We start from the raw sequence: 13,393 nt of genomic DNA, 5'->3' as shown, positions 1-13,393 counted from the left end.
ACTTATTTAAAGCAACTAATGTGGTGCAGATTAAAGATTAAAGTCTTTTTGGGTATGATGCCACAAGATTTGCACATCTGGATTTGTACATTTTCTCCCATTCTTCTTTGCAGGTCCTCTCATGCTCTGTGAGGTTGGATGGGGGAACCGTCTCAGGCTACAGACAAGGGACACCCTGGACAGATGGTCAGTCCACCACAGGGCTCACACACAGACATATATATTCACACCTATGGACAATTTACTGTCTCCAATTCACTTATTGGATTGTGGGGACACCCCGGAGTGCAAGGAGGAATCCCACACCAACACAGAGAGAAAATGCAAACCACACAGAAAGGCATTTAACCCTCTGGGGTCTAAGGTGTTTTTGGGGTCCTTGAGATGTTCTGACATGCCCTGACATTTTTGCTTTTTTCAGTTGTTTATAAACATGTTAATGGAAAAAAAAATTACACACTATTTAGCACAAACAGGGCTACCATGAAATGTGAGCAACAAGAATGTACATGTCTGCCATTTTGAGAGAATAATGTTTATGCATGGTTATTGAAAAAACTAAAAACTAAAGTTACTGAAATTAGGCCATAAAACACATTCTAAATATGTGCCAATAAGACTTTTGTCTAAAAGATGTCATCGCCTAGTGTTTTTTCTTCAAAATAAAGTGAAAATCACCCTGCCTTATCATTCACATAACACAATACATTGATTTGAATTTTGCAAAGCACTTTCTATTTGGAAAGGCCATATGCGGAGTGGGCGTCAACGGTCATGTATATGTAGTGGTTCACACCTTAGGAGACAATGGGGCCTGCATACTTAATTAGCCATTCATTCAGGTGAGTCACTGAGCCACAAGAATGCAAGAGCAACAGTTGGAAGCATCTCAATTCTTTTTTCCACATATTGTGCTTGCAATTTGGCCTATAATATCCAAGGAAAACATGTCTAGTAATTGTGCAGTTAATTCTCATACTGTATTTTCAGTTTTGGAATATTTATCCTCTCCCCAAATTTGTCAATAATAAAACACAATAAAAGTTATTTAAAGAATTATTTCTATTTTTACCTTATATATTTACCTTTTAATAGTTTGTTTACATCTACCTTGTAAATATATTTTTTTATTAAAAAGGTTACAATTACAACAACAATTCAAGTGTAATCTTTCTTTGTAAAAACTAAAGTATACATTTTATCATACATATTTCAAAGTTAAGGATTTGATTGATTATTTCATAACTTTATTTTTGACAAAACATATTATATTTAACATAAGCAAATATTGGCAAACAAAAGCTTATTTGAGGTGGCACATATTTTACAGTAAAAATGTATAATCTATCCAAAACTAATCAACGAAATGTTGTCTTTCATATGTCTGTAACATAGGTCTTTCATTTTTATTATAAGAAATATAAATGTTAATTTGCAGTTTAATACGTTGCTTATACAAATACATTTTATTTCAACATATTTTAGTCGATATTTACTGAGTGTAGCAATACAGTTTGCTAAAACCGAAACATTCATACACAAACAGAAACGCCTGACTGTAACGTTGTTTTTATGAAATATTAGGGCATATAAATGTTAATTTTCAGTTTAAAACGTTGCTTATACAAATAGCCTACATTTTATTTCAACATATTTCTGTCGATTTTTACTCAACTCAGTATAGCAATACAGTTTGCTAAAACATCATCATTCATTCACACAGAGACGCAATTTAAATTTAAACTGTCTTTTTCCGAGCTGTGATAAACAGCGCGCATCTCTGCGGCTGCCATTCATTCACAGAAACGCGATTAACTTGAGAAGGAAAAAAAACTTACTACATATTCGGATCCTCTCTCCTGCAATACCCGCACTCTGAGGTAGATTTTCCATTATTAATATTTCTCACAGCGCTGCCAGATGGTGTAAACACGTAGGCTACAATGATCTGAATAAACTTGTTTTCTCGAGCTGAGATGGGGGCGTTCACAGGTTTGCTTGGATTGCCTCAGTAGTTTGCGTTTGAATAGCACGCGCTCTCCGTAGGCGGAGTCACATTACCTTTGAATTAGCTCTAATGAGCTCGACTGGGATCGCTCTCTTTTAACACAGATTTCACAAGATGAGAATATTTGTTTTTTATATAAATTACCTCATTTAAAAGCATAGAATTCAAGCTTCATGTCTGTGTATCTGTATGTCTGTTTGACTGAGTATTCGCTGAGTTACAGTTCATTTTCGGATGCGTTTCAGAATGGACTACACTGACAGACAGAAGGCAGAACTCGCATCACGTTTATTTTTCTTTATTTGGCAAAAAGCACAACACTTTGTTTTTATTGTGAGTATACACAAAAATAATACACATTTAACAGAATAGATTGATGTATGAAACTTGTTTTGTAAAATCAAAGTCAAAAGAGTATTTCGGGTCTCAATTCAACTCATAAGGAAAAAAGCGAGCAGATCACGCCGGCGTGATCTCCGACCTCTGAGGGTTAATCACATATGCATAATGTAATTTGAAATATAGATTTGTGTGAAAAAAATAAAGCATTTCAGAATAAGTTTGCCACGATATGTCCTTGTGTGGTTATTTTTCACAGACCCTCAAGTACCTCAGTATGTTGAGTTGACAGTTTAGACTATTCAGTCCAGCACAGAGCAGCTTCACTCCTGAATCCAGCAGGTCATTGTTACTCAGATCCAGCTCTCTCAGGGAGGAGTTTGATGACTGTAGAACTGAAGACACAATTGCACAGCACTGATTGGTGAGCCTACACTGTGCCAACCTAAACAGGGGAGAAATAATAAACAAATCATTAAAAAAAGATGTGTGACTGTTCAAGTCTCTCTTTTGAGATCAGTGTGCTCAATAATGGGCATTTTTGTCCTTCGTTATGTATATTTGGATTGTGTTGTCACAAAAAAATACAACCAAAAAGCTATTATTTTAATCTCCTCCCATTCAGCTGATAGGGCAATTAAGGGAGGAGTCTTTGTCTTCCCAGGAGAGAAACAAATTAATATTCATGATGATTAACACCCTCCCCACACAAGCCTCACTTACACAAAACATGTCTTACAGATTTTAAATCAATATACCTGTATTGTTTCATGGGAATGTTTAGGCAGGATGATTTTCACATCGATTTGAAGCTAAAATTCTAGGCTACAAGAAACATTTTTCAAAAGTCTTGAGAACCAATATTCTGTATGGGTTTTATGGCCTTATTTCAGGGTCTTACATTTTTTGTTTTGACACACCACACATAAACGTAATTTTCTCAAAACTACACACTTTTACATACATGCTGCTCACATATTATTGTAGCAGAGTTTGTGCTGAATAAAGCGTAATCAGACTTTAGCCATGAAAATGTTATAAGTAACAAAAATAAGGACAAATGTCAGGGCATGTCAAAACACCTCCAGGGCCCAGAAAACAAATCAGGACCCAGAGGGTTAAAATTACTCATATCATAAAATAAGACTTTGATCATATCACCCACCAATAATCCTGTTAAATAATTGTGATTTCAATATTGACCAAAATATTTGTGATTATGATTTTTGACAAATCAAGCAGCCCTAATTTATATGTGAAGGTGCATCTCAAAAAATGTGAATATCGTGTAAAAGTGCAACATTTTTCATCAGTTATTTAATAATGTGAAAATGTAATATATATTTAGACTAATAACATGTAAACTAAAATGTTTCAAACCTTTGTTTATGCAAATGTTGATAACTACAGACTACAGCTCAGAATAAAATAAAAACCTTTTTATCTTAAAATATTAAAATATTTAAGGAAGTCTGCTGACTTGACAGTTGTCCAGAAGACGATCATTGACACAAGGAGGGTAAGTCACTAAAGGTCATCGCTGAAAAGGCTAGTTGTTCGCAGAGTGCTGTATCGAAGCATATTCATGGGAAGTGACTGGAAGGAAAAAGTGTGGAAAAGGTGCACAAGCAACAGGGATGACCACAGCCTTGAGAAGATTGTCAAGCAAAGCCGATTCAAGAACTTGGGAGAGCTTCACAAGGAGTGGACTGAAGCTGGAGTCAGTTCATCAAGAGCCACCACTCACAGACATCTTCATGAAATGGGCTACAACTGTCATATTCCTAGTACCAAGCCACTTCTGAACCAGAGACAACATCAGAAGCGTCTTACCTGGGGGATAAAGAGAAAAAGAACTGGACTGTAGCTCAGTGGTCCAAAGTCCTCTTTTCAGATAAAAGTTAATTTTGCATTTCATTTGGAAGTGTCTGGAGGACGAGTGGAGAGGCACTTTACTGGAGAATCCAACTTGCTTGAAGTCCAGTGTGACGTTTCCACAGCCAGTGATGATTTGGCGTTTCATGTCATCTGCTGGTGTTGGTTCACTGTGTTTCATCAAGTCCAAAGTCAATGGAGTCATCTACCAGGATATTTTAGAGTACTTCATGCTTCCATCTGCTGACAAGCTTTATCGAGATGCAGATTTCCTTTTTCAGCAGGATTTAGCACCTGCCCACAGTGACAAAACTGCTACTGACTGGTTTGCTCGCTATGATATTACTGTGCTTGATTGGCCAGCCAACTCTCCTGACCTGAACCCCAGAGAGAATCTATGGGGTATTGTCAAGAGGAAGATGAGAAACACTGACCCAACAATACAGATGAGCTGAAAGCTGCTATAAAAAACAACCTGGGCTTCAATAATGCCTCAGCAGTGCCACAGGCTGATCGCATTTGTTTGTGGTAAAAATAAACGATGCGCAGCAGAAAACGTGGATGGAAGTGCTTTTGAGTACCAAGATTTTTGGCATGTTTGGGGACCGGGACACGTTTACTTACTGAAGTAGGATTTTCTCCATCTCTGGAAAGATATTAATCATGATGATACGTGTGTTAATTAATTATTAGTTGTTAAATGTCTTTTTAGTTGGCTTTTTTCTAGGGCCCTATGATTTCTGCAATAAAGAAAACGCGGACAGAATGGTAGAACTAGTCATAAAAAATACATTTTCTGTATAATGCGAAATTTCACAGAATTTGTCAATTTTTTGATGAATAAATAAAAAGCAGGTCAGTACACTTAAATCAAATCATGATATAGACTAAGTGTCTGTGAATATTTAAACGCAAAAAGACCTGCACAGAATCCTGCATGTTCTGCGTGTCTGTGTGAATGAATGACGTTTTATTTACAACACACACACACACGGTGTTTGCGGTGTCTCTCTATACGAGGACATGAATGCATGAATTTGATCTCCAGAGCCGCTCAGAGTCACTTCATGAGCATTTTACCGTTTCATTTGAGAAAAAACTATCATCATATCATAAACACACAGAACACTCAAAGGTCTTCTTGGCAACCAGTCAAAATAAAAGTTTGGTTTAACTTGACAGAAATATATTACATTCACTTGTCTAAGATAACATCAGAGACATTTGACCCAAAGCAAGCTGTTTTTGGGTCACTTGTGGATGCAAACAGCAAACCGTAGGCTTAACCAGGGAGAAAGAAGCAGGCCTACATCATCATCTTCCATGTTCAGGAGAAAATAAGATAGTGAGGAGAGCAGTCAGGAGGAAAGTTATGATGACAGCTTGTAGGATAAGTGTGCCATAGGATAAGTGTAGGATCTCTCATTTTTATTTTTTTTATCTATCTGTTATTTTTATTTTTTTTGTAATTCCTATGTATGTCTGCACTATGTCTGTATTCCCTTCTGCACTGGAAGCTCCTGTCACCAAGACAAATTCCTTGTGTGTGTAAAAATACTTGGCAATAAAGCTCTGTGATTCTGATTCTAAAGAGATATATAAATAAACGTGACGTGACATGACATGACTTTACTGGAGTGCCGAATTGCAAAGCTTATGCAAACATCCACATCACTGTGATCAGATGCTTCTTAACTACAGTTACACCGCTGTCTTTTTAAGCAAGCAGTACTTATTAACATATTCATCTAAACACCACTCTCAGCAGTGTGGGCAGCGCCAGGATGTTCGCTAACAGTATATCGCTGGACATTGATTTAGAACTTTTTACCCCTAAATGAAGAACGGAAAATAACTTTGCTGTGACTCGTGAGTATTTCAGGGGCTTAAAGGATTAGATCACGTTTTGATGCTCACAGCTATCTTGAATAAAGGTAATGATTACAACTTGTGGATGAAATAATGATGGATCATCGATAATGGCCACATTATCACACTGTTTTCATCTTATTCATTCATTTTCATTACCTTATGATCATAAATCAATCATAAATCAGCATACTGTAACTAATTACAGGTGAAGGAAAATATCTATACACAGGACAAAACATACAATAGTCTGCTTTTTATAATTATATGAGTAGAATATGTACATATATATTATTATTATTCTTGTCCTCATCCTCCTCTTACCCTCATTCCTTCACTTTTAACTCTTGCTTCACTTTTTTCATTCAAAATGGCAAAAGGTCATCTATGTCCTTTAACCCTCTGGGGACCAAAAACGCACCTGCGCGTTTTGTTAGTTTTTTTTTTTAGCAATGAAAAATAAACACAAAATGCTCTGTTAATTTTGATCTTTCATTTTCGTGTAATACATCAATCGATCCTGTTCAGTTTCTATTTTTTTCTGTATACTCACAATAAAAATAAAGTGTTTTGCTTTTTGACAAATAAAGAAAAATTAACATGATGCGATTTCTGCCTTCTCTCTGTCAGTAAACTCCCATTTGAAACGCGTTCGAAAATGATCTATAACTCCGCAAAAATTCAGTCAAACAGGCAAACAGACCCACGGGCATAAAGCTTGAGATCGCATCTTTTAAATGAAGTAATTTATATAAAAACAAATATTCTCAGCTTCTGTAATCTGTATAAAAAGAGAGCGACTCCAGTCGACCTCATTACGAGATGATTCACAGTAATGTGGCCACGCCCCGGAGAGCGCGTGCTATTCAAACGCAAATTCTGAGAACCATTTCAGATCTGTGAAACGCCCACATCACCTGTAAACAAAGTGCGTCGCGAGTGAGACATAATAGCCTACCTTATGGAGAAAATATTCCTCAGAACAGTGCTGATATGAGGAGCAATATCTCCTGATATGAGGAGCAGATCTCGCTTGAGGACTGAGGTAGGCTGTTTTCGTTTCTCAAGTGTTTTTTGTGGAATAACGTAATAACGTTAGTGTAGGCCTATGTAAACCGCAAAAAGACGAATCGCATTTCTATAATATGACTCGCCTTTCTGTGAGATGAATGAAGGGTACATATTTGTAAAGACTGTTTAGCCTAAATATGAATCGCGCGTCTGTGTGTGAAAGAATAAACTGCTTTGCTATAGCCTACTGAGATGAGTAAAAATCGACTGAAATATGTTGAAATAAAATATCTAACGTTATATATATATATCTGAGATGAGTAAAAATCGACTGAAATATGTTGAAATAAAATATCTAACGTTTTATATATTTATATATTTATATATATATATATATATATATATATATATATATATATATATATATATATATATATATATATATATAATACTATTTTTGTCAAAAATAAAGTCATAGACTAAGATGTTAGATGTTCCAATGTTGGCTATATTCAAACTCATGAATACATATGATAAAATGTAGGCCTATAATCTTTTTTTTTTTACAAAGAAAGAGTACACTTGAAATATTGTTGAAATTGTAATTATTGTTGTAATTGTAACATTTTTAATAAAATAGCAAAACATATTTACAAGAGAGATGTAAGCGAAATCTTAAATGGTCAATATAAGTCTAAATACATCTTTTGTCCTTGCATTGTGGCTCAGTCAGTGTCACACCTGAATGAATGGCTCATTAGGCAGAGTCATTATGCAGAGTGGGTGGGACACTGTAATCTAAGGTGTAAACTACTCCTCCTTCTCGCATATTGGCTTTCCAAGCAAAACCTGTTTTACACCATTTAAATCAATGTATTTTTTTGTGAACGATAAAGCAAGACTATTTTCACATTATTTTGAAGCTAGAACTCAAAGGGAGAACATCCATTAGTCAAAAGTCTTGTGGACACATATTTAATATATGTTTTGTGGTCTTAATTCAGCAACTTTCATTAATATTTTTCCAATAACCACACATAAACATTATTCTCTTAAAAATACAAACATCTACATACACGTTGCTCGCATATTATGGTAGCCCTGTTTGTGCTATATAGAGTGAATTTACATCTTAGCCATTAACATGTTTATAAATAACTGAAAAAAGCACAAATGTCAAGGCATGTCAGAACATCTCAAGGACCCCAAAAACAGCTTGGTCCCCAGAGGGTTAACTGTGCTAAAGCTCTGGGCCCGGTTCCCCAAAACGTTCTTATCGCTAAGTAGTTCTTAACCTATTCCTTAACCCTCTGAGGTCGGCAAACGCGCCGGCGCGTTTTCTTCACATTGTCGCACTATAAACTTAAATTACTCCGTCATTTATGGTCATACAGAAAAAAGAAATATAAAAAAAGAATCTGTGATATTTTTACTTTTGTATGTGTCCACTTACAATCAAATCAAAACATTGTGCTTTTGTAAAATAAAAAAAATAAACTGGGTGTGCGTTCTGCCTCTCCGTCGCGGTGAACCTTTTTTTTCTTGAGCACGTCTATTAACTGAAACAAAACTCAGCGAATACTTGTCACACATGTATGAGCCATATACCTTTATAAACATTTAAGTGTGTACTTTTAAATGATCGGATTCAAACTGAAAACAAATATTCTCTTTTTAAGTAATTTGTATAAAACCAACAAGATGTGCAGCTTCTCAAAAGCTACCTAATTATTTTTAATTTGAACACGCCCACTCGCGCAAAAGAGATTGACATGCAAATCTCCACGTGGAACGCGATCGCGCTCATTACCTCAGAAACAAAACACCAAAACACTTCACAAGTCTCCGCTTTTCGTCGAGCGCCTTGAGCTTACATTGGAATTACCTCAGAAGAAGAAGAACGCGATTTGAAGACAAGAAAGAGGTAAGAAATTCTTACATATTAGTTTGTTATTGTTGCATAAATTTCACATTGCAGTTGAACTGTTGCTAGCCTATATGGTGAATATTATAATATTTAGACCCGTGTTTACTGTTACTGTGTTTGTAGGCTGCTATGGTTATTGTTATTATTATTTTATGCAGCACTGCTCATAGCCTATACCTACAAGGCACAACAAACCTAATGTTCATTATATTATATATTGTTGGAAACATTTATGTGTGTGTGTGTATTCTGTGAATTTTAAAAAGCAATTTTAACCAGAAAAATCTAAAATGTATTCCCAAAATCGAGCAGGCCTTTCTCTTGATACCAGTATGTTCACTTTTTTTTTCTTTCAGGGCCCAGATGCCATTCCTGCTGACTTCAACATTCACATGAGTCTCTGTACATGAACATGGTAAAGTGAAAATCAAACACCTTGGAAATGAAAGGTATGTACAATGTTTTTAGGAATGGCACAAAGGTCTCTGTCTTTGGATCAGTGTGTTCAATACATGCTTTTTTGTCATTTGTTTTGTATCTTTGGATTATGTTGTGTTGTAAATAAATCAAACAATCTAAAAGCCATTCTTTTTTAAATCTCCTCATTTACAGTATTGTGCAAGGTTGCTCAGAATGATAGGGCCCTGATAGCTCCTAATAGGGCCGTTAGGGGAGGTTCTTTGTCTTTCTCAGGTGAGAAAAGCTTGCATATTAATGAGCTTCCGCATCAAGTCAAGTCAAGTCAAGTAAAACTTTATTGTCCCACGAAGGGAAATTTGTCTTGGGCCATCACCCATGCTGCCATCAGTATACACTTAACATACAACAACTCGCAAATAACAAACCAGACAATATTAGTAATAGAAATTGCGTAAATTACAGCTCCATACCACCACTATTTAACATCTTTATAGACGCTGGAATAAATGAGTTTTGGAATCTGTTCAATCTGCAGCGAGGAACTCTAAACCTCCTCCCAGAAGGCAGCAACTCGTACTCTGTGTGCAGAATATGCGACGAATCGCACACAATCTTTTTAGCTTGCGTTAGAGTAGCCTGTTCATAGAGAGTCTGCAATGATGTCTGTTCTTTCACTCCAATAATTTTCCAAGCAGTATGGATCATCCGTAATAGTTTAGTTCTACGTGCTACGGACAGATTACCAAACCAGGCTATAATGTTATATCTGATTAAACTCTCGAAGACTGCCTGATAAAAAATTATCATAAACCTTTGATCCACACCATAAAGTCTAAGACGCCGTAAAAAGTGCAACCGTTGTTGTAATCTACTGCAAAGAATATCTACATGGATATTCCATGTCAGTAAATTATCAAAAGAGACACCGAGATATTTATGTGAGGGGACCTGTATAATGGTTTCACTGTGGATAATCACAGGCCTGTGATCACCAACTCCTCTGGGGTCGAACACCATTTCATTTGTCTTATTGACATTCAGAGCTAGGTGGTTATCCTTGCACCAATTCACAAACTGTTCAATCTCTGACAAATATTCAGACAAGTCCTCTGTCTTCTTCGATAAACCTAAAATTGCAGTATCATCTGAGAACTTAATGATGTGGTTATTAGAATAACTTCTGCAATCGTCTGTATACAAAGTAAACAAAACCGGTGAGCTAACACAGCCCTGAGGGGCTCCTGTGCTTAACGTTCTGAATTCAGATAGTGTGCCATTAACGCTAACCTGCTGCCTGCGATTGGTCAAAAAAGAATAATACCATTTTATAATAAGTGGATTAACTTTAAAATCATTCAGTCTTGCAATTAAAAGATGTAGTTGCAACATATTAAAAGCTGAGCTAAAATCTACAAATAAAAGACGTGCATACGCGCCAGGATCCTCTAAATGCCTATTTATGTAATGTGTTATAGCTATAACAGCATCATCTGTACTTCTATTGCTCCTATAGGCAAACTGAAATTGGTCTGATAACAGGTCTGAACAGACTCACGTCTGTTCTTACAAAATTAATCATAATTTTCTCCAGACACTTCATTATTATTGAAGTAAGTGCTACTGGACGATAATCATTATTCTCCTTACAGCTAGCCTTTTTTGGGACAGGGATAATGGTGGAGCTCTTCCACATAGAGGGAACTGTGTGCGTGTCTATAGATTTCTGATAGATAGGGCACCAGGCTTCGGCCAGCTCTCTACTACAAAATTTTAGTAGCCGCCCAGAGATGCCGTCCGGCCCAGAAGCCTTGTTAGGACAAACCTGTGAGAACAGTCTCTCCACCATGTTCTGATCAATAATTGTTTTAGGACTGTCCAATCTAGACAAGGCATCCAGTGCATTTACCTGCTCCTGTGAGAAGTCTCTTACATCAAATCTACAATAAAATACGTTCAACTCATTTGCCTTTGCCCCCTCATCTGTCACATTGATAGATCTTTTTGCTGGAGCCATGTTTGTCATATATTTCATAGAATCCCATATTTTTTTGGTATTCATAGTCAAACAATGAGCCTCAAATTTCTCCCTCTCCTTTCTCCTAGCTTTCCTTAATTTACGATTCAGGTCCTTCTGTACGTCTTTCATAGCTGCAAGGTCTCCTCTCCTAAAAGCCTTTTTTTTCTGTACTATGCACTCCTTAATTTCCTTAGAGATATAAGATTTATTGTTTGGATATATAGTAATTATTTTTTGATCTAACACATTATCTTTACAGAAAAGTATATAATCTGTCATGGTCTCTACGGCCTCCTCTAGATCCAAACTTTGAAAGACGTTCCAGTCAGTGCAAGAGAAGCATCCTTTTAACGTTTCAATTCCATCATCATTCCAAACATATACAGTTTTAGTTTGTGGTTTACTGCTCTTAAGCATAGACTTATATGTCGGAATTAAATGGACAGCATTATGATCAGAGGAGCCTAATGGCGATTTAACCTTAGCTATATAGGCATTCTTAACATTCCCATAACATTTGTCTAAAATATTTTTGCCTCTCGTATTACAGTCCACATATTGATAGAATCCAGGCAACACAGCATCAAGTTTACAATGGTTAAAATCCCCTAAAATAAAACAAGGTGCTTCAGGGGTACGACTTAATTGTCTATGAACACAGTCTGCTGTAAATTTAGCTGCGTTTGCAGCATTCCCACTAGGTGGAATATAAACAGTACATATTAAAATGTTCCCAAATAAAAACACAAGACAGCAGCACGAGGTATCCCGGGTCGCAACAGAGCAGCGCCACCGGAAGTTTCGGAAGGCATAAGGCTTTTTCACACAAAACACGTCGTAACATTTTTAAATCAATATATTGTCTTATCTGAATGAGCAGTCAGGGCGATTTTCACATAGTTTTGCAGCAAATATTCTAGGCTACGTCATACAATTTTCAAAAGTCTTGTGAAGAAATAATCAGTATGGGTTTCATGACCTTATTTCAGTGAAATTTTTTTTTTTGTATTTTCACAAACCACGCATAAATGTCATTATCTCAAAACAACAAACTTATACACACATGCTGCTGATATATTATTGTAGCAGAGTTTGTGCTGAATACAGTGTAATTAGACTTTAGCCATGAAAATGTCACAAGTAACAGAAATAAGCACAAATGTCAGAGCATGTCAGAACACCTCCAGGGCCAGAAAACAGCTCAGACCTCAGAGGGTTAACCTCTCTCTTAACGTTATGGCACGATTCTGGACACGTTCGTACGCTAAGTATATCTTCTGTAAGTCACAATTTCGTAAGGTTGGTCTGGACCACTCTTAGCTTTACCTTATCACTGTTGCAGGTCTATACGAATATAATTCTGAAGTTTTAATACACCCAGACAGTATTCAATTAGGCTAATTCAAGTGTTTTCATGCAAAGAATAAAAATTGTCATTACACTGATTGTTGTTAGATTTTTAATTATATTATTATACAGTATTATTAATTTAATTAAAAAGCGCGTTTAAAGGCCAGTGAAAGCATAGACTACTGTCAGTTAAGTCCTATTTGGACGCTAATATTGTTTCTCATGGGCTTGTATGGTATTTTAAACATTTATAGGGGTAAGTCTGTGATTTTAGTGCCGTCCGAATCCATAATATCAGTGTTTTTCTCACCCAACCCACTTAAAAATCCCTGTCCAAATTAGTAACTACTGTTTTTTGACAAACAGGTCGTGTGGTAATTTAATTGCCGTCTGAATCCACATCTCTGAGTTTACAAGAAGAGATTCAAAATTCACGGTTTAAATCCTTTTCGATCACTGCACCGTACGTAAGATGTACAGTGCCCTCCACAATTATTGAACCCCCTGGTAAATATGATCAAAATTGGCTGTAAAAAATAAATCTGCATCGATTATCCTTGTGATCTTTCATTCAAAA

General features: G+C 36.2%; 1 protein-coding gene across 3 annotated transcripts in view; it reads right to left on the bottom strand.

Annotated features, from left to right (window-relative positions):
- Positions 1-13,393, bottom strand: part of LOC311295317 (NACHT, LRR and PYD domains-containing protein 3-like) — a 61,405-nt gene that overhangs the window by 18,055 nt on the left and 29,957 nt on the right. For all 3 annotated transcript variants that reach the window (XM_084416631.1, XM_084416630.1, XM_084416632.1), the window contains one exon: positions 2,619-2,792. In XM_084416631.1, coding sequence (XP_084272757.1) covers positions 2,619-2,792 — 174 coding nt within the window. The remainder of the gene's footprint in view (positions 1-2,618; positions 2,793-13,393) is intronic.

Source organism: Rutilus rutilus (genome assembly GCF_951802725.1).
Source record: "Rutilus rutilus genome assembly, chromosome: 1".
NCBI lineage: Eukaryota > Metazoa > Chordata > Actinopteri > Cypriniformes > Leuciscidae > Rutilus > Rutilus rutilus.
The sequence above is the reverse complement of the archived record's forward strand: the minus strand, read 5'-3'. Positions and strand labels throughout refer to the sequence as shown.